This window comes from Dipodomys merriami, unplaced genomic scaffold, assembly GCF_024711535.1.
Source record: "Dipodomys merriami isolate MVZ:Mamm:240054 unplaced genomic scaffold, mDipMer1.0.p SCAF_36, whole genome shotgun sequence".
Lineage (NCBI taxonomy): Eukaryota > Metazoa > Chordata > Mammalia > Rodentia > Heteromyidae > Dipodomys > Dipodomys merriami.
Window position 1 is genome coordinate 7,089,459 of NW_027205159.1, and position 26,842 is coordinate 7,116,300.

At 43.8% G+C, this 26,842-nt stretch overlaps 1 protein-coding gene across 4 annotated transcripts in view; it reads right to left on the reverse strand.

The window, feature by feature from the left end:
- Window positions 1–26,842, reverse strand: part of Fhl2 (four and a half LIM domains 2) — a 69,150-nt gene that overhangs the window by 10,114 nt on the left and 32,194 nt on the right. For all 4 annotated transcript variants that reach the window (XM_069988622.1, XM_069988621.1, XM_069988620.1 and 1 more), the window contains 2 exons: window positions 15,463–15,646; window positions 312–486 (listed from right to left, as the gene is read on the reverse strand). In XM_069988622.1, the coding sequence (XP_069844723.1) occupies window positions 312–486; window positions 15,463–15,618 (331 nt within the window). In that variant the 5' untranslated portion in view covers window positions 15,619–15,646. The remainder of the gene's footprint in view (window positions 1–311; window positions 487–15,462; window positions 15,647–26,842) is intronic.

The window sequence follows — 26,842 nt, forward strand, 5'->3', positions numbered from 1 at the left end:
TCCAGTATCCACCCACAACCCTTCTCCAGGGGGCCAGGATCTACTCATCGCCCCTGCTTCTTCAATTTCTAGAAATCATCTCTGCAGCTTCAGGAACAACACGAGAGTGTCGATGATAGTGTCTGAGGTCACGTGGATCTGAACTGCATCTGGGGAAGTCTCCACCATGGCCTTCAGCTATAGACTGGTGACTGGGTGACTGACGTGACTCAATGGTGGAGCACTCGCCTAGCCAATGCCAGCCCTCAGAATCCCCTGGGTGACAAGAGGCCCTGAGGCATCTCCTCTGTGAGGACAGAGCGCAACCTGACCTGGCATGATGGTCTTCTTACATTCTTGGCACTTGGACGAGTACTCGTTGGAATAGCAATCGGTGCAGAGCAGCTGGTCCTCCTTGGCCGCGAAGGGTTTGTCCACCAGCGAACTCTTGCACTGGGAGCAGTGGAAGCAGCCCTCATGCCAATGCCTCTCTTTGTAGGACAAGTCCTGCAGAGCCAGACACACGGGTGGTGAGAGGCAGGGCAGGGGGTGTGCAGAGTTCCTCACGACTAACCCCCATGCAAGGACATTGTGCAACTTACAGGGGCCAAGGAACAATGAAGAGGAAGGCCTGTAGGCCCTCATGCATGTGACCACCACACGGCTGACATGTGCATGCGTATGTGTGAAAGGGACAGACAGAAACATAGACAGATCCTTCCTAAAAGTAGATGAAAGTATAGTTCCCTTACATTTTGCTGTAAAGATAACCAGAAAGCGGACCAGTCTGCTCACAGGCATGGAGGAGAAGCCCTGGACATTGGGATGTTCACAGACTGAGAACCCTGAGGTCATGACCTCAGGTTAGCTGGTGGAAATGGAGTGGGGGTAAGTGGTCAGGAGAATCCCTGTGAAGGGGCACTGGTTCCATGTGGCCTGCTCACAAAGAGGTCAGGGAAGGGGGTGGTAAGGGAGGGTAAGAGAGAGGGAGTGAAGGAGAGAATGGGATATGGAGTGCTAGGTGTCAGGCTGAAGGGGACACACAAGCAAGGGGCTGGAGTGAGAGAGTTCACAAGCAGGTGCATCAGGATGAAGGTTTCCTTGTCCAAGAACATGGATTTCAGTTCCTCCAGAAGGCCTGGGTAACTGAAAGGAAAGAGAGGGTATGACAAATGGATGTTAACATAGGGATAAGAGCAGTGAGGGTCTGCAGTGGGCTGTATTTTTGGCAGAAATAGGGCACAGATGGAAGAGGCATAGAGAGACAGAATCCTAATTTTTTTTTTTAGCAAGGATGAAAAAGACTAGTAGCTTCCATCTGCAATGCTAGATGTTGAGGAGGCTGAGGATCACTATTGCAAGCAAGTCCAGACAGAGAACTCCAAGACTCTTATCTCCAATTCATTAGCAAAAAGCTGGAAGTGGAGGTGTGCCTCATCAGCCTTGAGCAGAAAAAAAAGCTAAGCAAGAACACAAGGACCTAAGTAAGTTCAAGCCCCAGTACTGGCACCAAAAGGAGAAAACAAGAGCCACAGAGAAAGAGTAGACCAGTCCAGGAGGAGGGATGAAAAGAAGGAGAAAGAAGAGGAAGAAGAAGAGAAGGAGAAGGAGGAGGAAGATAAATGAGTGTAGGAGAGATGAGATTCTGTCACTCTATATGACCCTTGACCTTGCATGAGGAAGAAGAGAGCTTTTCATCATGACCTGCTTAAAATCACATATGGCCTACTGAACATATCAACACAAAATTAAAACTGGTCTCTTCATACTCCACTTTGCCTTACAAGGGCTATTGCTCTATAGCTGTCCCCGCCATCATCATGTATTAATGAGGCAGGAATAGAACTGAAGGCTGGTGCGTGGTCTCCCAAGCCAGGTTCCAGATGGAAGGTATCCTGAACACCACATGGGAGATGCATCATCTCCCACAGCGTCACTGTCACCCACGCTGAAGTCACATCGGGAGGGATGCCCAGTGTTGGCTGGGCAAAAATCAGCTCTTGATTAGAAAGTCCTGAGACACCCACCAAACTAACCAAAATTATACATTTTATTTTGCTGAAATACCACTGTGTGTGTGTTTTCCCAGAATTGAAAGTTATTTGACTTGATCCCTTTGTATATGTGGTCTAAGCATAAAGAAAGTTTTTGAAAATTTAAGTGTTGAACCGGGGGCGCCTTCCCTGCCTAAGGACTGGCTTCCTCAAACATCTTCAAGTGACATTATTGCGGATGCGAGATGATAGAGAATGAAGAGGATGCTGGGTGCCTATAATTCTAGCTATTCAGGAGGCTGAGATCTGAGTATCATGACTCAACGCCAGCTCAGCTCAGGCAGACAAAAATCCCTGAGACTTCTCTCCAATGAACTAGGGAAAAAAAGCCTGAAATGAAGGTGTGGCTCAAGTGGTGGAGAGCCAGTCTTGATTAAAAAAGCTTAGTGAGAGTGCCAAAGTCCTAAGTTCAAGCCCTAGTACTGTATGTACACACACACACACACACACACACACACACACACACACACACACACACACACACACACACACACACACACACACACACACACACACACACACACACACGAATGAGTATGAGACAAGTGTAAAATGTTCTCGAAGCCCAAAGCCTGGTCTCCTTTCTGAGTGAGGTTTACCCTTCCCAGAACTTCTGAGCTAGGAACAGGGACACAGTCCACTGAAATGTCAGAGCTCTCTCAGCTTGTGTGGATCTCAACTGTAAAGTGTATGCACTGGGGCAGAGGAGGGGAGAAGAAGACTCACTTGTCTTTTATAGTGTGTGTGTGTGTGTGTGTGTGTGTGTGTGTATGTGTTGGTGCAGGGGCTTAAACTAAGGGCATCACACTCACCATTACCTTTTTCTCTTAAAGCTGGTGCTCTACCAGTTGATCCACACCCCCACTTTCCAGCTTTTTGCTAGTTGGAGATAAGAGTCTCTTAGATGTATCTCCTTGGGCTGGCTTTGAATCTTGACCCTCAGATCTCAACCTCCAGAGAAGTTAACATTTCAGGTATGAGTCACCAGCACCTAGCACCTGGCTCCGTCTTTGATATTTTAATCTTTAAAGTATTTTCAGAAATTTGCAAGAAAAGTCCTTGTGTTCTATTGGTTACTTTGATAAATGAAAGTATAATCTGCTTTGAGTTTTTGTGTCTTCTGTGGAATCATGACAAAAATGTCAAGCTCATAATGTGCACAAAGATGTCATTGTCATTCAGAATTGACAGTCACGGCCTCGCGTCTCTCTGTGCACAAAGACATCTGCCGGCTCAGCTAAAGCATCTGCCCAGCAAGAATGAGGCCTTGAGTTCAAATCTCACTACTGTGAAGAGGAGGGGTGGGAGGGAGGAAAAAAGAAAGAGGAAAAAACCAAATGGGTGGCTGGAAGGGTGTTCGGTAACAGATCAAAAACAAAATAAAACATAAAATAACAACCCTGCCATGTGAATATTACTATTGATGCTCAGAGAAGTTGTGTAAGCTTCCCATAGTCCCTCGGTGGCAGAAGCTGAGCCAGGCTTCCAGCTCTAATCCTCATTCAAATGCTGTGAGGTCCTGGTCAGGCCTGAGCTGCTCTTTGCTTTAGAAAAATGTATCTTTCATAAGACCTGTGTGTACCCAATGAAAAAAATTCAGAAACAACAAGACTCTCACAACTTGTAATGCCGTATTTCCTGTCCAAATGTCAAGTTCACCTTGTCAGACTGAATAAAGGAAACTGTATGAACCAGGTGAAGTCCAGTCTACCATGAACACTCATCAGCCTAATTCAGAAAGCCTAAGTTTTCAATAATGGATTGGAAACATGAGATGAAAATTGGAATAATGTTCTTAAAAGTTTAATTTTATATGGCTGGGCATTGGTGGCTCATACCTGTAATCCTAACTTCTCAGGAGGCTGAGATCTGAGAATCATGGTTCAAGCCAGCCTGAGCAAGAAAGTTCATGAGACTCTTATCTCCAATTAACCACCAGAAAACTGGAAGTGGTGCTGTGGCTCAAGTGGTAGAGCACTAGCTTTGAGCTGAAGAGCTGAGGGACAGTGCCCAGGCCCAGGATTCAAGCCCCATGGCCGACAAAAAAAAATTTTTATATATATATATATATATATATATATATATATATATATATATATATATATATATATATATATATATATAAGCTACTTAAAAATTAAAGATTAAAAACATTAAAAATAACTGAGTACTGGTGGTTCACACCTGCAATCTGGCCACTCAGGAGGCTGAGATCTGATTGAGGTTTGAAGCCAGGCCAACCCAGCAGAAAAGTCTATGAGACTCTTACTTTCAATTAACCACCAAAAAATTAAAATTAAAATTAAAAAAACAAACAAACAAGTGGAGTTGTAGTTGAAATAGTAGAGCACCAACATTGAGTCAACAATCTTAAGGGACAGCACCCAGGCCTTAAGTTCAAGCTCCAGTTTGTCATGTGCACGCGCGCACGCGCGCGTGCACACACACACACACACACACACACACAAACACACACACACACTTTTTTTTTTTTTGGGTCCGGTTGTGGGGCCTGAACTCTGGGCCTGAGCACTGTCCCTCAGCTCTTCAGCTCAAGGCTAGTACCCTACCACTTGAGCCACAGCGCCACTTCCGGCTTTTTTCTTTTTGCTTATGTGGTGCTGAGGAATCGAACCCAGGGCCTCAGGCATGCAAGGCAAGCGCTCTACCACTGAGCCAACTTCCCAGCCCCACACAAATTGTTTTTAATGATTACATGGAAGGTAGAAAACATTTCTTTCTAAAGTTAGTTGGGCTCCCTTGCAGACAAGTCAGCATATAAAGTATGGCTCTGGATGGCAAAACCTGAAAACTGTTTCACTAGTGAAAAGTGAAATCATTGTGTGGCTAAAGCCCAGGAAAAGGGAGAGAGGTCAACAACCTCTTCTCAAGAGATCAGAAGACACTGGAAAATGAACTATTGTTTCAGGGCAGTGACTGCCCAGAGAGCAGTCACCAAACATGGCATGGTAGGGTCAGTCACACCTTGTTAGTGAAAAGAACAGAAGCATATGTTCAAGGAAATTTGCCTTTGGGAAATTAAATTTAAAAATTAAATTTTAAAAAGAGGAGGAAGCTGGGCACCAGTGGCTCAAACCTAGAGTCCTAGCTACTCAGGAGGAGGCTGAGAGTCAGGATTTCTTCAAGATCGAAAGGGTTGAAAAGTCTTGAAAGACTGTCTCTAAGCTGGCAACAAACAAGCTGGAGATGGATGTGGCTCAAGTGATGAAGCACTAGCAATGAACATGCACAATAAACAATAAAAATAAGGTCCTGGATTCAAACCCCAGCACCACCAAAAGAAAAAAAAAAAAAAGGAAAGAGGAGTTGTAGAAGTAAACTTCAAGGATGACCTCACAGAAGTGAAGATCTGATGTCAGTATGCCCTAGTTGGGGATTCCCCTCGAGAAAAATGTAATTGGTGAATTGGGTAACCAGACTCTCAGCAAAATTGGCTGAAATGCTCCTGTGGATCAAAGGTTTTATATAGAAACCTATTTTTTTTTCCAAATCCTGGGTTTTGTTTTTTTTTTTCTGGGAGGAAGGAGACACATTCTGGCATGAAGACAATAGCTATGGGGTTGACACTGACTTGTGGACTGACATTTACACTTCAACGTCCCCCTAAATGTGGACACTGCCCATGTCTTGTAGACAGAAGCATCAGTGAAAGACCTTTGAGGTCCAGTCCCCAATCTTGATTGTGTTCCACCCTCCCCCACCTCCCATACCAAGGATTCTCCTGTTCTCCAGGACCCACTCTCTCAGTGCTTGCTCTCTTCCCCCACAAAGACCTGCTAAACTGCTTCTAGCACCCTTCCCTGAAGGCTGGAGTCCAAGAAAGCAGAGATATTCCTTAGTGCACCTGAGGAAGCCGGATCAAGGGCATGAGATCAAAGGTTATATAAGACACATCAGCTAGAGCCAGCACAGCTAAAGGCTGGACGGGCTGGATGGCTGATGGCTGATTACCGATTGCTGGAGCCTGGCTTGGCTCATCTGTCTGTGAAGTCCATCTCTCCCTTGGCTCATCTCTGAAGTCCAGAGAGGCACACCCAGACGCATTCGTGCATGCCATATGCATAGTTTCTGATTCACTTAGTCAAGGACCTCTGAAAATTCTCCAAGGCTTCCGTACAGAAACTGCAACCTCTGATGATAGTTGGTGGTATACCATAAATAAAAATACTCCCTGAACTAAGGACTCCTCCTGTTGGTGGTAGGTCCCCAGCAGGAAGAAAACTGGACCTTCCCCAGTGCCACCTGGAGCTGGTGACGGGCTCCTGGGCCATGCAGGCAGCAGGGGATCCTGAAATCCCCATTCCATGAGAAATGATCTTTGAGACCCCAGGAGCACATGACATCTTAGAGGTGAAAACTCAAGAGCCCTAAAGCAAATCCTGGTCCCACTGTAAACCAGCTGCAGGGCAGAGGGCAGGTCAACCTAGGTTCTCACTCAAAATAGAAAAGTATTGGCTGTTATCTGGAAGGAGTTAATTACAGGCAAAACATTTCTAACAGTTGCTTACACTTGGAAATTGCTCAGTGAACATTAGCATTAGCCACTGTTCAGAACTTAAGTTAATCATGGAGTCACCTCTAAGCGTCACTTGCTACAATTTCCTGATAAACATAACAGTAAACATTTCCTTCCCTCCCTACCTCCCTCGAGTCGTTTTGAATCTGCTCCCTTAGCCTCCAAGTACTGGCACTACAGGTGTGCTCTACTTTGTCAGGCTAAAAATAATAATTTCTATCATATCACAGCTCTCATGATTATAACTCAACCCTTCTACTTTTTTTTTTTTTTTAGGCAGAAAAGTTTATTGGGGGAGAGCAAACTGTGGGCCTGCAGGAAATGGAGGCGTGCCTGGAGACAGAAGATTAGGAAGAAGAGAAAAAAAGAGAAAGAGAGCTACCCTTCTACTTTTATAAAATGATTCTCTCTCTCCCCTCCTCCTTGCCTGCCCCCCCCCCCAATCTCATGCCAGTCATGGGGCTTGAACTCAGGGCCTGGGTGCTGTCCCTGAGCTTCTTTTGCTTAAGGCTAGCTCTCTACCACTTGATCCATAGGTCCACTTTGAATTTTTTGGTAGCTTATCGGGGACAAGAGCCTCACAAGCTTTTTTGCCCAGATCTCAGATCTCAGCCTCCTGAGTAGCTAGGATTACAGAGGTGAGCTACCAGCATCAGATTGGATAGTGCTTTTTAATTTTCATTGGTCCTTTGAAATCTAAAATTATGTTTCTGAATGACTCTTGCCCATTTGGGGCCAGATAACAGCTGTACAAAATGATATTGCTCTTTTACCTCATACATGAACAAATTTAGGATAATAATGCTAAAAAGCTGTATTTCTCACAGCCTTCCCATTGCCCCTCCATCTTCACTGACCCCCAAAAACTAAACCGTGCTTCTATTTTTCACCTGGCACAACAGTCTTTTTCTAAGAGGTTTGCCCAGTCTCAGCTTCTCCTGCAAACCTGCTTCACACCTCCTCCTTTGAACACACTGTGTTCAACAGGAAGACTAGTGTGGCATCATTTTTTATATATCATCCACAGTTCCAAAAAGATTCTTTGCTTCAGTTATCAGTACCACAGCAGTCTTGGCAAGTTAGTTTCACTATATTTTTAGTACAATCAGCCCTGAGTAGCCAAGGGTTAAATATCCTCAGGTTCTTAGGGAAACAGCCCAGACATGCTATAATGGATGAGTGAATCCAAAAATGTGGTACCTATACACAATGGAATTTTACACAGCCATGACAAAGAGTAATACTATGTCATCAGGGAAATGGATGGACTAGGAACAAACATGTTAAGTGAGGTAAGCCAAGCTCAGATACACAAATTGTACATGTTTTCTCTCATATGCGGAAGCAACTGGCACATGATAAATCATACAGGACTCTCAGCATTCACACACAGCAAGACCAAAGGAGGATATTCTTAGAAGAACACAAAGGTACAATGCCTATGGGCATCTGATCATATAAAATAGTATTTATTGAAAAGAATGGAAACGCGACTTTTTTTGCTGCGGTTTTTGTTTTCTTTTTACCTTGTTTGTTCGTCTTTGGGAGGGTAAAGGGGGCACAGAAATGGAGGGACAAAGGGTGAACAAATATGGCCATTGTATTCACTAGACCCTATGTTGAAAATGAACTATATAACTTGTAGGTGTTACAATTGGAGACAATGAGGGAAGGGGTGACATTGTCCAAAAAGAAATGTACTCTTTACCTGACTTATGTAACTGTAATCTCTCTGTACATTAACTTTATACTAACAATATATTTTTTTAAATCCTCAGGTTCAACCAACCATAGATAAAAAAAAAAAAAAAAACATTGCACAAAATTACCCCTGGGGAGCAAAGACAGGAACAACATTGACCAAGATGCATTGTACTCATAAATTGACATGTCGAATCAGAGCCCTTTTGTACAATTAAAGATGTCTATGTGTGTGTACTTTGCACACGTGTACATGTGTGTACTGGGTCTTGAACTCAGGTCCTGGGCACCACCCTTTAGCTTTTTTACATCTTGAGCCACAGCTCCACTTCCAGCTTATGGGTAGTTAATTGAAGATAAGAGTCTCACACACTTCCCCACCTGCGCTGGCTTAAAATCTTGATCCTCCTATGTCAGCCTCCTGAGTAGCCAGGCTCAAGGTTAGGCTCAGTGATAGAGCACATGCCTATCCTCCTTGAGCCTCCTTCATCTCCAGCAGACCAGAAAAAAAATTACAAATAGAAAACTGAAGTCCTCTAGAGAGATTTATAAAAATGAAGTAATCTCTTAGATTTCCCAGAAAAAGCAAATACCATAACTAAACTTGTGCTTACAAAAATGTCATAAACTGCAGGAAAATGTTGATAAACATGGAAGATTAGACCCAGATACTTCTTTTCAGCTCTTCTGTTTTTTTTTCCCCCCCTCAGGAACATTCCTGGTAGGGCATGTTTGTTGCTTGATTCTAAATGTGCCCCTGTTGAAACTTCAGCAGAGCCTTAGGGTGGAGTAAATAGCTTGAAGGGACCTATGGCCCTGAGCAAATGACAATGGTTGTGGCGATCAGAATCACCTCAACTGCCACTATTTAGCTGGAGATATCTGGCTTCCTTTCCCCCCACATAACTGTTTCTCAAGTCCATACAATTTCGTTTTGTAAGTAGATTATCAAGTCAGTCATGCCCACCATTTTGAGATTGTCAGGTAGTCATGTTTCCAGCTGGGTGTTCTTTCCAGATCTGTACAAAGTCTGGAAGGAAGGACAAGAGTAGACAGGACAGCTCTCACTGGACTGGCTGACCCTGCCCCACAAGCTCCATAGATGTGAACCCATTCAATTCCCCTGAGACTCCTGATGCGGAAACCATGGCTTTGTAGGTGGCACAGAACTTTGTAGGCCACAGAACTCACTGAAGGTGAAACCAGATCTAACTCTAGACAACTTAGCTCCAGACTCCTGCCTTGAGTGTGTGTGGCCACTCTGGGATACTGTCCACTGTTATTGTGCCTGGAAGATGACACTTTGGTTTCATGGGCCAAGTAGTCCTTCTGGAACCGAACTGGTCAAATTTGTTCCTAACTGTAAGGACTTTGCTTGACAAATTTTGGCCAGACACATATTTTGCTCTTACAGGAGGCCATTTAAATATGAAAACTGACCACTTACTCATTATCTATAGTTTTGCTTTTCATAGTTTTAGATAACTGCGAAGTAAATGAAAAGTTAATGAAATCTTGAGTCATCCTACTCTGTCCTAGGTGGGATCATCCCTGTGTCCAGCATCTCCATACTGTATATGCTATCTCCCCTTTAGTCACTCAGTGGCCATCTCAGTTATCAGGTGGACTGTAAGGATATCACAGTACGTGTAAGCTTTCAGAAATCCACTGGGGCTCTTGGAATGTGCCCTCATGGGTAAGCAGTCCATGGTACAGACCCTGTTAGGCTTATTATAACAAACTCCATGAACCAATTCTATATGGAAAATCTAAAAACATGACTTACTCTTTATGACTTAAAAAGTCACAAAGCTGTTGGGCACCAGTGGCTCACACCTGTGATCCAAGCTACTCAGGAGGCTGAGAGCTAAGGATAAAGGTTCAAAGCCAGCCCAGACAGAAAAGTCCATGAGACTCATCTACAATTAACCACCCCAAAACTGGAAGTGGAGCTTTGGCTCAAAGTAGTAGAATGTTAGCAATGAGCACAAAAGCTCAGGGATAGCGCCCAAGCCCTGAGTTCAAGCCTCATGATCAATTAAAAAAAATTCACAAAGCCCCAGAATCTTTCTCTTTCTCCCTCTCCCATCTCTGTCCCTCCCCCACTTCTCTCTCTCCCCCTCTCTCCCTCTCTCTCTTCATATAAACACACACACACACACACACACACACACACACACACACACACACACAAACTTAAAAAATCATCCCAACAAGTAAGTATCAGGTTGGTAAGTAGGGCTGTATGATGAAGTAGGAGTTCTTCTTTATGGAGGAAGGGCCTAGAAAAGTCAGCAGGGAGGCCTGTGTCATACAGAGTTGAGGAAGGAAGGGCTTTTCCAATTGAGTTCTCTAGGCCCTACAATAGCCTTGGTCATGAACCTTCTAAAACAAAGCAGGGCATCTAGAGCTACCCTAGATGTGAGAGCCCTAGTCTTCCACTTCAGAGATCCACAGAATTTCTACCAGAAGACCTCTGAGGTTTTTTGCCCTTTAAGAATTTCGCAAGCATTCACAGAAGAACTAAATAGTCTGATAGGGGACTTCTATCTAGTGGCTCGTTGGAGATGAAGTCAAACAGACTTTGCTGTCCAAATTGACTTTAAATCTCAGTCCTCTGAATCTCAATCTCTTGAGGCTGTGTGACTAACTTTTAAATGAAGGAAACAAAACTTAGTCTGTTGCCAGTTACCTTGCATACTTAAATACTATTTCTGTTCAAGCAAGTTACATTGCTCACTTCTATTAATTTGTAAGGAAATCCTGTGATCTCCAAGGGCAAATCATGGATTCCTCAGGCTAGTCGAGGAGTTGACAAGAGGTAATACAAATAAAATTTTATGATAATCTGACATTATACCCTCCTTGAAATTTTTCTTGTTGATATTAGTGTTTTTTTAATTGTGTGTGTGTGTGTGTGTGTGTGTGTGTGTGTGTGTGTGTGTGTGTGTGTGTGTATGTGTGTGTGTGTTAGTTCTAGGGTCTAAACTCAGAGCCTGGATTTTATCTTGCTACTTAAAAAAATTTTTTTTTGCTCAAAGCTGGTGCTCTACCACTTGAGTTACAGCTCTCCTTCCAGTTTTTTGCTGTTCTATTATCTTACAGGTTGGCTTTGAACTACTATCCTCAGATCTCAAAACTTTCTGAATTGCTAGGATTACAGGCATGGGCTACCAATGCCTGGCTAGCAAAATATTTGTGTGTGTGCGTGGATGGGTTATAGATTTCTTTTAGTCTGCCTAAGATCCTGGCTTTAGAAATTTAACAAAAGAAAGGTTGGCCAATAACTTCTAAGTACCATGACCCTTTAGCAAGTAGACCTGGCCACTCAGTTGCTAACCCAAGCAGCACCCTACTTGCCTGCTGGGGTTTTGGCTTTATTTCCTAAAATTAACAATTTTTCTATCATTGTTTCTTCCACACAGTCAACTATGTAACTTTTAGAAGTCAAGAAAACAATCACAAATACTCTGAAGTCCCCAAATAGCAAAGACTAACTTTGATTCCACATCTCTCTCTGGTCTACCATGTAGAAAGTCACATGGAATAACTCAGCACATCTTAAAACATAAATCTGGGTTGAAAAGTTCAGAGATTACCTCCTAAATTTTGTAGCAGCCAAGTTGATTTTGGCCCCACAAAGCAGACTCTTGTTTATTTGTTCATAAAACATCTCTGCAGGGTTGATGGGTCTTACAAATCACACAGGACACATGAGAAGTGATATTGGTTTTGTTTTACTTTGGCCACTGGTCAAGCATTGACTTGACACACTCCTTTCAAGTGGAGCTGTTCCTTATCAAAACAGATGTGTCAGATATCTGGGCTTCTTACCAGCTTACATATTGCTTATCCAGGTAAAGAATTTATAAAATAATTATGACTTCCTCTATCTAGTAATTCTTCCACTGGACATTTTTACTGATACTTGTATGGGGAAAACTGATAAGGAGGCAGGGAGAGGCTTCTGAGAATCATGTGAAGAGGATGGTTACCAAAAAAAAAAAAAACACCCTAAAACAGGGAAGGTGTCAGAAGGAAGAAGTTGGGAGTCTGTAGCTTCAATCTTGACCCTTCCTGTGAAGGCTTTGCATGGACTTATCTTAGGAACTCTATGAAGCAGGCCTCCCATTCTCTCTTTACAGATGTGGAAAAGGGCACAGGGGAGGGAAGGAGCTGGCTCCAGTTCACATAACTAATGAGACACTCAGCCTGGACTGCAACTAGGCAATCTGGACAGTGGCTCAGCTCTTGTGTGTGGCCTATTAAGTGAAAAGAGACTCCTACAGATTGGATCATAAATGTTTCTAAAGGCCCATGTGTTAGGTTGGTCCCAGAAGAGCTATTTAGAGTGAAGCCTCACAAAAGAGTTAGGTGACTGTGGTATTGTGGAGCCCTGGTCCCTCCTCTTCCTCTCTTTATTCCCTGAGTGGTAATATAAAGTCTAGTTCTGCCCCATGCTTTCAATATGATATATTATCCACTACATGGAGGAAAGCCAACATAACTCTTTTCTCTTTTTACATGAATTATCTCGAGGGATTTTGTCACAGTGATGGAAAACTGACTAATATAAGAACAAAGAATATTTCTCAGATATAGCAAGATACACCAGCAAAAACTAAAGAAAGGAAGATACTCGATCTTAGACTAGCCAATCACCTCTTTCTCAATCCTCTGTATATTTTAAAGTTTACATGGTATGACTGCTGGGTTTTCTTTTTTTCTCTTTGGTCAGTCACAGGGCTTGAACTCTAGGCCTGGGTGCTGTCCCTCAGCTCTTCAGCTCAAAGCAATGCTCTACCACTTGAGCCATAGTGCTACTTCCAATTTTGCTAGTGGTTAATTGGAGATAAGAGTCTCATGGACTTTCCTGCCTGGGTTGGCTTTGAACCTTGATCCTCACATCTCAGCCTCCTGAGTAGGTAGATTACAGGCACCCAGCTCTGGGTTTTCTTTTCTAACCCTGCACATGCTACTCCTGTTCTAAAGCTAAACTCTCTACAGCTTGGTTTCCAGAGGCCCAGGTCCATAGCTATATTTTCTGTTCAGAGCAAAGGTCACCATCTGCACCGGACAGAAACCTCCCCTCAATTCCTACACATAGCCTGAATCAGTTCCTTAGCAGTTCTGTCTTGATATTTACAACCATGGAGGAGGGCAGCAAAGACCCCAAAGAAATACAAAGAAATGGAAACAAACTATAGTAAAATGCTGTGGATTAAGTCAGAGTCCACTAGGAATTCCTTGAGAGATGCCACATGGCTCCACTCTGTAATCAGTTCTGTGGCTCTGGGGACAACAGTCACTGGCAGTATTTGTCACTTCCATTTTCTCTTTCTTTCTTTTTCTATTTTTTTTTTGTCAGTTGTGAGGCTTGAACTCTGGGCTTGGGCGCTGTCCCTGTGCTCTTCAGCTCAAGGCAAGTGCTCTACCACTTGAGCCACAGGGCCACTTCCATTTTTCTAGTGGTTTATTGCAGAGGAGTCTCACAGCCTTTCAAGCCCCGGATGGCTTTGAACCATGATCCTCAGATCTCAGCCTCCTGAGTAGCTAAGATTACAGACGTAAGCCACTGGTACCCGACATACCACTTCCATTTTCACAGAAGTTTTTCAGGTAAACAAAGATACTAGAGATCTTAGAGACACAAATGGACCTTGCTATAATTTGAACTTGAAATGACCTTCAAAGGCTCATGTGTTGAAGGCTTAGTTCCCAGCATGGCATTATTTAGAGGTGGTAGGACTTTAAGAGGTGGCGTCTGCCAGGTGCTGGTGGCTCATACCTGTAATCCTAGCTACTCAGGAGGGCTGAGATTTGAGAATCACCATGCAAAGCCAGCTGGGGCAGGAAAGTCTATTAAGACTCTTTTTTTTTTTTTTTTTGTCGGTCATGGGGCTTGAACTCTGGGCCTGGGCACTGTCCCTCAGCTCTTCAGCTCAAGGCGAGCGCTCTACCACTTGAGCTACAGCGCCACTTCCGGTTTTCTGGTGGTTTATTGGAGATAGGAGTCTCACGGTCTCTCCTGCCCGGGCTGGCTTTGAACCGCGATCCTCAGATCTCAGCCTCCTGAGTAGCTAGGATTACAGGCGTGAGCCACCAGCGCCCGGCTATTAAGACTCTTATCTCCAATTAACGTTGTGAAAACTGGAAGTGGTGCTTTGATTCAATGTGGTAGAGCACTAGCCTTGAGCAAAAGAGCTCAGGGACACCGCCCAGGCCCTAAGTTCAAGCCCCACAATTCTGACCAAAAATAAAAAAGAGGTGGAATTTAGATCACCAGAAGTCATGTCCTCAAAGGGGCAGTTAGGACCCTAGGTGCCTTCCGGTCTCAGTCTTTCCTTCCTTGGGATATTCTGCTACCTATTCCCACAGCCAGGAGGGGCTGCTTCGGTATAGGCCCTAAAACAATGCTGTTAACTGACCATTGCCTGAAACCTCTCAAACTGTGAGCTCAAATAAACCTTTTCTTATTATACTTTGTCATACCTCAGGCATGTTGTCAAGTACTGGAGAGCTGACTAACACAGACCCCCACAGTGTTGTTGGGTGGTCTAGCTTAGCCTAAGGACATGCTAACAAGTACAGGTTAGGATCTGATCCTCAACCACTAAGTCAGGGAGGAAGGAGCCTGTGGTGAACCAACTGTGCCACCCATGGGAAGATATTAGTTCCTTATTTGTACTCTATTAACAAAACAGAAGAATGTAGGATCTGTTCTTCTCCCACTAAAAGGTAAAGAGCCCCAAGTACCTCCAGGATTTCGGCGCTTTTATGTATCCATTTACCTAGGAACTGACTCCAGTTCTTCATGTACACATCCATTCATTAAATATTTACTGAGCACCACCTGCTCCCAGTTAGTCACCAAGAAACAAACAGACAGGAGGAAGATAACACTGCCTGGAAGAAAAGGTACAGTGCTGGTGGGAGAGAGAGGAAAGATAAGGACACTAATAATGTAAACAGGAAAGTGAACTTGGGTCACTGAGCATATGAGTGCTAGCTCACTCACCTCAGCAAGATGGCAAAGCCATGGGAAGGATCTCAGGGATCAGAGGGAGATCAGGAGACAGGGCCAGTGGGTAATAAGAAGCAGGTCTTCTGCACAAATCATGCCAGAAGACGGGCTTGGGGGGCACCTAGAGGGTATTGTGGACGTGTGGGGGGGAGGGTGCAGGTAGGTACCTTGCAGTCGCAGCCGATGGGCTGGCCACACTCCTCACAGGTGTTGGCATAGAGCTCCTCAAAGCAGGCCACACAGTGGGGGTTCTCCTCCCTCAGGATGTACTTCTTGCCAAAGAGAGATTCATTGCAGTGGTGGCAGTCAAAACGCTCAGTCATGTTGTCACTCACCCCGTTTTACAGCAACCTGTCGAAAAGAAGAGAGCGTTTGCCACTAGTCATACACTCAAAGGTCCCATCTGTCTGTCCTGTCTGATCCAGCTAAGGGCAAGTATGTTTGTATGCGCGCACGCGTGCGTGTGTGTGTGTGTGTGTGTGTGTGTGTGTGTGTGTGTGTGTGTGTGTGTATTCACTCAACTCAACCTTGCTATGCTACTAATTTTTAGTGATATGCTTATTTTCATTAGTTGAGGACAGTTTTCTGTTTGAATGTACTCCACTTTATTTTTTACTTTTTTGTCCTGGTACTGAGGCTTGAGCTCAAGGTCTGGACACTGTCCCTTACTTGACCCACAGCTCCATTTCTAGCTTTTTGGTTGTTAATTCGAGGTAAGAGTCTCATGGAATTTCCTGCCCATGCCGGCTTTGAACCACCATCCTCAAATCTCAGCCTCCTGAGTAGGTAGGACTATAGGCATGAGACACTGGCACTTGGCTAGCACTCCATTTTAAAAGTACCAATTATTGCTGACTACAGGAGAATGCCAGACTCAGGGAAATTAGCGTCAGAGTCCCCATACCACCAGCTCTGTGTGTGTGCTTGCTACCAATGTGTGACCCTGCCTGCCTCTTCGCTTTCTCTCTACTCCAAAATAGAAAGGCAGACATAGAAACAATATGTCCAGTTCTATAAAAAGATTTCCCACATGCTCCCCTTTGTATTCATGAATCTGAACAGGAAGAAACCAATTGTGGGGTGGGGGTAGATGTCTGATAGGGAAATCGGCGATTAGAGGAGAGCAATGACCTGGACCCCAATCTTGCATCAGGAAGTGTAATCTGCCTCAAACACTAGAGAAACAGCGAAGGTTTCTCTGAGAGAGTCAGTCCTCCCAATATATGGTCAACACCCTTCTTCTGCCCAGGTACCCAGAGCATAGGATAAAGGGAAGGGCTCCCTTCCAGGAATAAGGATTAGCATCTGGTCCAAAATGCAGGGGCAACTGCCAGGGGCTCTCCAGGCAACACCTCAAGTGTCACAAAGAAGGACAAAAATATGCCTCCAGACACGTCCCATTTTTCCAGGATGAGAATACAATATGGGCAGAGACTAAAGGAACGCATGAGGGGCTGGGGGGTTGGGAAGCTAGTAGTCTCACCTTCCCTCTCCGTGAGATTACTACAATAAAATTTCAGATTAAAAAAAAAAGTCCACCATGAGCAGGGCATCATAGTTCATACCTATAATTCTAGCTGTGATCTGAGGATCACATTCAAAACCAGCCTGAGCAGAAAGACTGAGAGACTCTAATTTCCAATTAACCAGCAAAAATGTCAGAAGTGAAGATATGGATAAGGGGTAGAGCTTCAGCCTTGAGTTTAGGGGCCCTGAGTTCAAGTCCTAGTACCAGTACCAAAAAAGAAAAGAAAAGAGTCAACTATGAGAGCACTCAAAAATGAATAAATGCTTTAAAACCATAGAGCTTATACTTTATTTTTTCATATTTAAGTAGTTGTACATAACAGTATGATTATCATGCATCTTGATCGATATCCTTTCTTATCAAGGACTGACTCTTTTTTAAGAGAATTTTTCTTAGGTGACAATAATCAATTTACTAAAAGGAAAATGTTTTATAAGTTGTTAAAACAGGCACACTGGCTGGGCTATGTAATTGAGCAATGCTTTATAATTCAATTCAATTTCCAGTCACTTCAAAACACTGGAGGGTGAACTTCCAGAATTAAATACTCTGATGCATATAAAATACTGCTGCATGGTTTAGGTTTATAGAAATTTTAATGATGTTTATCAATTTTATACTCTTGTATACACAAAGTTATGACAAGCATAAGCTGAGAAGGGAATATCTCTCAAGCATTCATCCTTCGTTATTTCTGTGTTTATAGAATACTTTTCTTCCAAGAGTATTAGACAAGCAGCTGGATAATGTGGCAAGATCTATCCTCCTCATGGAATTAAAGAAAATACTGTCTGGACATTTTTGTGATAACATCACAAGACGAGGCTCATGAGCATTGAACTATTATTCCGAAATCCAACATAAGGCCTTTGCACTGAGGTCATCTGGGAGGCCCGCAGCTCTACTGACAGAAGATTCCAGGATTTCTTGTAACTTCAGTTACTAGTTTTGAACTTGGCCATCATTGACATCATTCCAGTTTAAATTTGCCTTGCCAACAGAGTTATTTTTTCCAATAAAGACTGCCATTTAGCTGAACAAGAGAAATGAATGAGAGACTGCATGTCTTCTTCACAAAGAGGAATGATGATTTGAGAGAGTACTATAACTCACAGAAGCTTGACAGCTAGAAACAAATCCTGAGATTATCTACAATGACCTCATTTTTAAAACTGAAGGCAAGGAGTAATGAAGAAGCAGGAGTCACCTCAGGAGCTCTCTCCAATAGCTATTGCACTTCGAGGAAACCAACTCCCACTCTTTTGTTTGTTCATTTTTGTGCTGGTACTGGGGAAGGTTGAATTCAGGGCCTTCTAGTCTTTTTTAGTCAAGACTGGTATTCTATCAGTTAAGCCACATATCCACTTCCAGGGTTTTGGTGGCTAATGGAGATTAATCTCACACTGTTTTACCTGGGCCAGCTTCAAATTGTGATCCTCAGATCTCAGCCCCTAGAGTAGCTAGGCTTATAAACAGGAGCCATCAGCCGGGTGCCAGTGGTTCATGCCTGTAGAGCGCTCGCCTTGAGCTGAAGAGCACAGGGACAGCGCCCAAGCCCAGAGTTCAAGCCCCACGACCGACAAAATAATAAAAAATAAATAAACATGAGCCATCAGCACCTAGCAGAACATGGAGTCATAATCAGGAGTGGTTCCTTGTGAAGTTGGACAAGTACCAACCCTGTGGCTGAAAGGAGACCACTTGTAGACTGTACAAGAGCAACACAACCATGTCTGTAGCCTGTGAGAGGCACAATTTCCTCCAGGGTCATGCTCAGAGGAGCCCACAGACAAGTGTATGCCTTCCCACCTTCTCTAATGCTGTGTGTCTGGTATAGAAAAATAATCCAACGCTGAAATTCAAGCAGAAGCAGGTCACACAGTATGACTGAGGCCACCGTGTGCTACATTCTTCATTGCCAACCCTAGGTACAGCAGTTCCAACCTGCTGGGGAGGCGGGGAGGGGTCCAATCTGGTTGATCATTTAGGACCCCCTTTCTATACAATCATTTCTGATTGTCATGTTCCTCATCTCTACTAAGAGATTACATTGTTTTCTGCATCATCCAACTGGCCACTGAGTAGAAATGAAGCACCACCACAAAATGGGAGCACAGCAAAGGCATTTTATCTAATAAGGTCATCCTAAAGATGTGCAAAGAAACACAAGCCCTGACAATCACAAGAAATAGTCCCTCAACTAATGAGAAAGCTGCAAGCTTCCCTCAGTCACAGGATTCAAGCCCATCCCTCTTACCAAACAGAAAATTCTTTTTTTTTTCTCTTCAGGGAGACGATGGAGTTTGAACTCCAGAATCTCCCACATGCTAAGCAGTGTCCCACTACTGAGTTCTATTTCTAGCCCCAGAATATTTCTTTTTGGAAATTGTAAGCCTTCTTTATTGGGAATATATGCATATACATATACATATGCATTTATATATAGTCTTAGAGAAAGCACTACCTATAATTTTTTTTTTTTAATGGTACTAGGGCTTGAACTGAGGGTTTGAGTTCTATTCCTTAGCTTTTTCACTCAAGGCTGGATCTCTAACATGTGAGCTACATCTCTGCTTCTGGCTTTTTGCTGGTTATTTGGAAATATGAGTCTCATGGTCTTTCTAGCCTAGTCTAACCTCAAACCATGGTCCTCATATCTCAGTCTCCAGAGTAGCAAGGATTATAGACATGAGCCATTCTAGTGCATCCTAAACAATACCTGTTTGTTCAAGCAACATTGGTTGGTTAAGCTGGAATCACACGCTCCATGTCAAGCAAAGCGCTGGAGATAATGAAGGTGAGAGAGATTATGGGCTTTCTACTCAGGGGCAGGCAGTCTAAGGGAGGGCAAACACCTTATGCCAGGATGCAAACCTCCAAGCCAAGAGCTCAAGGGAGACTCGGCTTCTAGGGAAATAAGAAGGGAGGGGCAGGCTGGGAGGGGCAGACTGACTTCAGGGAAGGAAAGCACCTTGCTAGAAAGGGAAAACCAAGTGACGCTGGAGGTCAAGGGACAAGCAAGCAAAGCCACAGAAAGGAAAAACAGGTTAGAGGTAGGACAAGCACGTACCAAAAAGCTGGAAGAGCTGCTGGCAGGGAAAGGGAGAAATTAGACCAAGAAAGGTAAGAAAGGGGCAAGACAAGAGTCTGAGTGCTTTGTTCATGGGCTTGGGTGTTCCTATAGGTAATAGGATTCTGCCTTCCTCCTCCTGCAGCCTCCAACAGTGTAGAGCTGAGGGGTGAAGGAAGGCTCCAATAATGTTAACTGTATGGAAGCCACTTTGCTATGTAAGACAGGGATAGGGGAGTGGGGACCAAATTGAAGGTCAGTGACTCCTAAAAATGATGTCACGTTGTCGGAATCCAGATCTGAATGTTTTCTTCAAATAAAAGTAGGAGTAATGTAGAGTTCCTCCCCTCCCACCACCCACCAATGGTATACAACCTATTTACCCTCTCTGAACTCTACACCCTGCCTTACGGTTATATCAGTCTTCCCCATTACCTGGCGCTCAGGAATGTTGTAAGGATTGAGTAAGGGCATGCAGAGAGACAAATGAACCCTAGGTGTGGTTGCTGACTTGGTATTCACTGAGTCAAATCCAAATTACAGTGTCCTGGGGTTCTCCCTCTTCCCAAGGCAAGCACCATCCTGATGTCCCCCCTCTTTGCTCTGAGCAACTAGAGTATTTGAACAATTTGGACATTAAGGGACAGGCTTGAGGTACTAGAGCAGCTCACTGAACTGGCGTTGAACTGGTAAGGGATTTGATCTCTCCATCTCTCATCCTCTTGGCCTCTGGTCAGTCACAAAATGCAGGTTCAGAAAGCAAGGGAGTCAAGATGTCAGGGCTCAAATATACTACAGATAAAACTAGACAAGTCCACAGGTTTCTAAATATGGTGTGCAAATCTTTAGACTTAAAAACTGTCAATGTCTGGATAGAGGAGAGGATGAGCGCTACAAAGAGAAGAGAGATGAGAGCAAAGGGGACAGAAAATGGAACGAGAACAAGGGTTTCATAGAGCGAGGTAAGAAAAAAAAGGGGTGAATGAGATAGAAAAGAGGGCAGTAGACTCAAGAGCCAGAGACTGCTGTGTGGAGGCGTTGTTGATTTGAGATAGGATCTTGCTATGTAGTAGGCTTGCTATGTAGGCTTCAAACTCTCGATTCTCTCGTGGGATACTAGGAGCACAATGGTGTGCCACCACCTCAGTGCACGTTTGTTTGTTTTTAATGATTAGAAAGATTTCCTGACCACCTAGGAAAGGGCTACACAGTGGCCCACCGGCCAAAGCCTGTGAGTATGGGGCCCGTTCATTTCAAACAAGAAATCTGGAGGGCCATCATCACACTAGGCCAGCTTTTCAAAACATCTTCATGAAACATCATTTTCATGCCCACCTGCTTTCCTTTCTTTTTTTTTTTTTTTCCTTTATGGTTAATCATGGGGTCTGAACTCAGGGACTGAGCCCTATCTCTTGAGATTTTTTTATGCTCAAGGCTAATGCTCTACCACTTTGAACCACTTCTGGTTTTCTGGGGGTTAACTGGAATCTCACACCCTGTCTGCCTTCAAACCATGATCCTCCGAGCTCCTCAGGTCTCCTGAGGATTACAGTTGTGTCATGCCCCTTTTTTTTCAAATCCATACTTTTTTCTTTTTTTTTGCTGGCCCTGGGGCTTGAACTCAGGGTCTTCGCTCTGCTCCTCAGCCTCTCTATGATCAAGGCTAGTTAGTACTCTACCACTTGAGCCACTTCAATCTGATGCCCAGGGGCCATATTCTTCTTCCCCTTCAGATTCCCAAGAGTTTCTCTGTATCAATCCTGCTTCAAGACAAGTTTCTGATGTAGTATGTCTCTAAGCTCTTTTTTCAGCACATGCAAAAACAGCTCAGTCAGCCAATCCCTGGACAAAGCTATGCTGGTCTTCCTTTCTCTTTAATTTTTTTTTTTCTTTCTCGAGACACAGTCTCACTATATAGGCCAGGCTTGCCTCAAACTTATCATCCTTCTGCCCCAGCCTCTCAAGTGCTGAGATTATAGGTATGTGTCACCATACCCAGCTCCACTATGCTGATCTTTAAATGCCAAGGACTCAATGGGAAATGCCAATACTATCAACTATCAACCAGAATTTTAAAGAAAGAATCAGTAAAACTGGTCTATTGTATTCTTTACAAGAATGCATTACAAAAATATAATGCAATGCTCTGCGTGAGGTGTGTGTGTGTGTGTGTGTGTGTGTGTGTGTGTGTGTGTGTGTGTGTGTGTGTGTGTGTGTGTGTGTGTGTTGGTGCTAGGGCTCTAACTGAAGATCTAGTCACTGCTCTTTAGCTTTCATTCAAGGCTAGATAGAACTCTACCTCTTGAGCCATAGCTCTACTTCTGGTTAATTGGAGATAAGCGTTTCATGGACTGTCTAGCCCAGGCCAGCTTTGAACTGTGATCCTCAGATCTCAGTTTCCTGAGTAGCTAGGATTACAGGCGTGAGCCACTGGTGCTCTGTTAAAAATGCAATGTGCTCATGACATCATACCACATTATAATTGTCTGAGTTCCCCACCTACCAAAAACACTGGGCAGGTGGCAGTATATGCCACTGAGATCCCATCAGCATGTAACATACATAGGGGTTTTGTAAATGTTTACAGAACCAATGAAGAAAGAAATGCAAAGATCCCAGAGTACCAGCATGTGGGAAAAAATCAAGACAAGAAAACATGGAATGTTATGTGCACAATCCACTCTTCATAGTAAACCCCCAAAAGTCATGTGGTTTGGCATCTGGTGCCATTAAAATTGCTAATGTGACAGATCCTGAATTTTATTCTCTCTGTTCCCAAACATCTTCATTCCTCTTCCCAGACAAACTGCAGCTTCCACAGCAGGGAGAGCTTTCTCTATTGTATTTGGACTCTAAACTCATAGGAACACACAGCTGCACAGTTCATAAGACCTGGCAGGTCAAAAAGCAAAATGCCAGCTGGGAGATGCTCTGGGAAGAATGCCTACCCCTGCAGCATGGGCTCTGGGCCAGCAAAAGCCTGAGTGTTCCACACAGACACACTGAGTCTAATCAAAGGTGCTCTGCCCAAACCCAAAGTCAGGGATTCATACCCCTGATGTGGTGAAAGAATACATGTACTGATTTGATTTCCTAAGAACAGTAAGTACTGAACAATGAAAACAAGACTCCCCGCAACACTCTTCTCGAGTCCTTTCTTTCAAGTAAAAATTGTAGTTTTTTAAAAAAGGAGAGGACATCGGTGCAAGGGATGTTGCTGTATCTAGAAATGGGATAATGTGTCTGGAATTCACTCGAAACCAACTTTGAGACACTTGGACTACATACCATGTTAGATTGTAAGGTAGAAGTTTGCCCATGCTTACCACTGTATACTTATGGGTTCATTTAATGATCCCTTGTTGAATGTATCTACTGGTAAGGGGAAAGGATGTATTATTATGCAGTAACTTTCAAACTAAAAAGAACTTCTTGACTTGTCTAGGAGATTTCTAAGACACATTTTGTGTAAGACAATGCTCAAATAAGGTAACCTGCTGTTTACCTAGCAATGAATGGTGAGTAAGACAGGAGAAAACAATAGAAGTCAAATTTCTGATCTGAATCCATAAGTGAAAGAGTAGTTACACTTGTTTTTTGAGATGCTTTAGACTGTTGAATCCAGCCAATGAGGGTGTATTGAGTAATCAGGACATCCCACATATGGCGGTAGACACTGGGAATTTGACAACAAACACACCATCTCCAAGGAGTCCTGGTCTAGCTGGAGCTCCAAAGAATTTAAATCACCTTTAAGATTCTATCTTGTCAGCTAATCTCAAAACATGCCATTTCAGTAAATATGAGACAACCTCGATGATTCAGGCCAGAAGGGCAGGCTGTCTCAAGTTCATAAATCACTCTGCTGTGGTACTGACTGAGACTCCACCCAAAGGCTCTCTCCACGATTTGCTGAGAGCTTGTGTACCAGTGAGCTCGTCTCTCTACCAACAAAACCAAAACCACCTGACCTCACTCCTCACTCTCCTTTATTTCTCCATCAGCCTGGCCTCCATTTCCCACGACCCTCCCCAGACTGGCCTTTTCCTCTGATATCCCCCAACTTTCACAACAAACCACCTCTGTCTCTTCCTTCTCCCTAAAGCCCTGCTCCGTGGTGGGGTTGTCAAGGCAACTGTATCAGGGACTGCTGAGCCAGGCTAGCACACTTCTTCCATTCCATCACTGACTGCCTAATTCAAGAGTTGCATCATCCCACATGGGTCTATTTTCTTTTTCACAGACAGTCTCAGTATTTGCAGACTATGAGGCTACTCTGTCTAATTCTACTTTCCATCAAAATAGGGTGGCTGCTTCTCCGGGTGACACAGAGGCTACTTGCCTTACTCAGTCCCGTAAACATTGAAGAGGATGTCTTGATGTCCCAGACCATAGCAGGGCAGACTGGGGATTGGGCATAAAGGCTAAGGACAAATGATGACATAAGAAATGGCCAACTCCAGACTAAGAGGCGCACACAGGTGTTGCGCAGGGCTGAGCCCCAATACTGACCAACACCTCTTAGCACATTGCCATGAAAAAGGCTCACCTTACAGCAAAAGGAAAAAAAAAAAAAACTTAACCTATCAGGAACCAAGACCTAAGAGTACTTAAACAAGTGCAAGTAAGATCTGGGGTGGAGGGCGAGTTTACAAATGTTACTGGGGAGGTGGTTTAGGAGAAAATGAACCAGTAGTAGATAAATGGATATATGCACAGATGGCCCATGATTCACAACACTCTGACTTGTGATTTTGTGTGTGTATGCTGGGAGGGGCTTAAACTCAGGGCCTGAGCTAAGCCCTTTAGCTTTTTTTCTGCTCAAGGCTGCTCTCTACCACTTGAGCCACAGCTGCACTTCTGGCTTATTACTGGTTATGTGGAGGTAAGTCTCATGGCCTTCCCTGACAGGGCTGGCTTTGAACCTTGTTTCTCAGCCTCCTGCATAGTTGGATTACAGACATAAACCACCAATGCCAATCTGACTTGTGATTTTTTTTCTTTTTAACCATACTGATTCAAAAATGATTTACTTTCAGTAGAAACCACTTCAATTTTTAAACATGAATTGTGTGTGTGTATACTCATGTACCAGTAGTAGGCACAAAACTCAGGACTTTATGTTCCTGCTTAGCTTTTTTCAACTCAAGGCTGGTACTTTTTATCACTTGAACCACACCTCTACTTCCTGCTTTTTTTTCTGGCTAATTGGAAATAAGTCTCTCAAACTTGTCTGCCCAGGCTGACTTTGAACCATGATCCTTCACATTGCAGCCTCCTGAGTAGCTAGGATTACCCCTGGCCTTGAACATGGGCCAGTACTAAGTGATATGAAGTATCTTTTATGCTGGCCAGCTGATGAGCTCAAGCTCATGAGGGGAATTAACTGTCACTCTACAGAGAGCTGTATGGCTGAGCTAGAATATTCAGAGGTCAGGTGCACTTCCAGCTTACAATTCTATCAATATCAGATAGGTATATGTGAATTAACTCCACTGTAAATTGAGGACCATCTGTAACTAAACTAGCACAGGGATTTGGATCACACAGTTGTGGAAGCTGGTAAGTTGTATACTATGCTCCCTCCCTATACTGAGGCTTTCTGAACTCAGAGCCCTATGCTCTCACTAGGCTTTATCTGATCAAGGCTGGCCTTCCACCACTTGAGCCACACCTCCAGTTCCAGCTTTTTTTCCTCCTAGTTAATTCGAAATAAGTCTCACAGATTGTCTGTTCAGGCTGACTTAAACTGTGATTCTCAGATCTCAGTCTTCTGAGTAGCTAGGATTACAGGCATGAGACATAGTATACAGCTAGAAACAGAAGTTCTTAACATCTCTTGTCAGCAGGCTGGTGGTCAGGTAGAGCTAAAAGTTCAGTCTAAACAGACCCATGTAGAGCTCATGTTTCAGGCCCCAAACCAAAGGCAGAAAGGACCAGTGTCCCAGTGCATTCCCCACAGAAGGACATCCCTTTTACTTTTTTTTTTCTTCTATTCAGGTTTTTAACGGCTTGGCTAAGGACCACAGACTAGACAGTACAGATTGCTTTACTCAGTTAGATGTTAATCTCATCCAGAACCCTCTCATTGACACACCCTAAATAATATTTGACCAAATATCTGGGCACCTTCTGATCCAGTCAAGTATTACAGGAGGTAAAGTTGAAATCTGTAGTTCAGGATGTCAGAAGAAACTCACTTGACTTACTCAAAGCTAAAATGCCAGCCTAGTCACCTGACACTAAAAATGCCAGCCTAGTCACCTGACACTAGAGAAAGCCAGGGAAAGTATATACATTTCGTTCAAAATGGTCTTTTGGAGCAAGTGGCCTCCTAGTCTAATGCCACCTGAAATAACCAGTAATTGACTAAGTTATTATTACAACACAGAAGCATCCAATATCTAAGCTTTTGGTTCACCAAGCTCCAACGAATTTTGTATGCACTTCCTGGCAGCTGAATCAAAGAGCAGTCTACCTATCCCATCCCTGCATGAATTCACCTTTCATTAATGAGCTACCTGAAGCACACTAACGCTACAAAGAAAAGAAGTTTATTTAGCCATAGTTCTGAAAATTCTAGGCCATCAGCTTGGTCCTGGCTAAGACCTCATGATACATGGCAGGAACAGGTAAAATGGAGAGAGATCACACTGCCAAAAGGAAATGACTGGGGTCCCAAGTCCCCTCCAAAAGCAATGTTCCCAACTGACCTACTGATCTCTCAGAAGGTCTCACCTCCTAACACTACCACACTGGGAACCAAGCTCCCAAGACATGAATTCTGAAGGGCAGACCATGTCTGAACCAGAGAAGTCCTCCTTATTTACAAATGAGGTAATCTGAGTCATAGACACTGGGGAAGAGACCCTTGGTACAAGACAGAAACAAAACCCAGGCCTCTTGATGCTCTACATTCAGTGTGGCATTTTTGCCTGCAGTTTGTGTA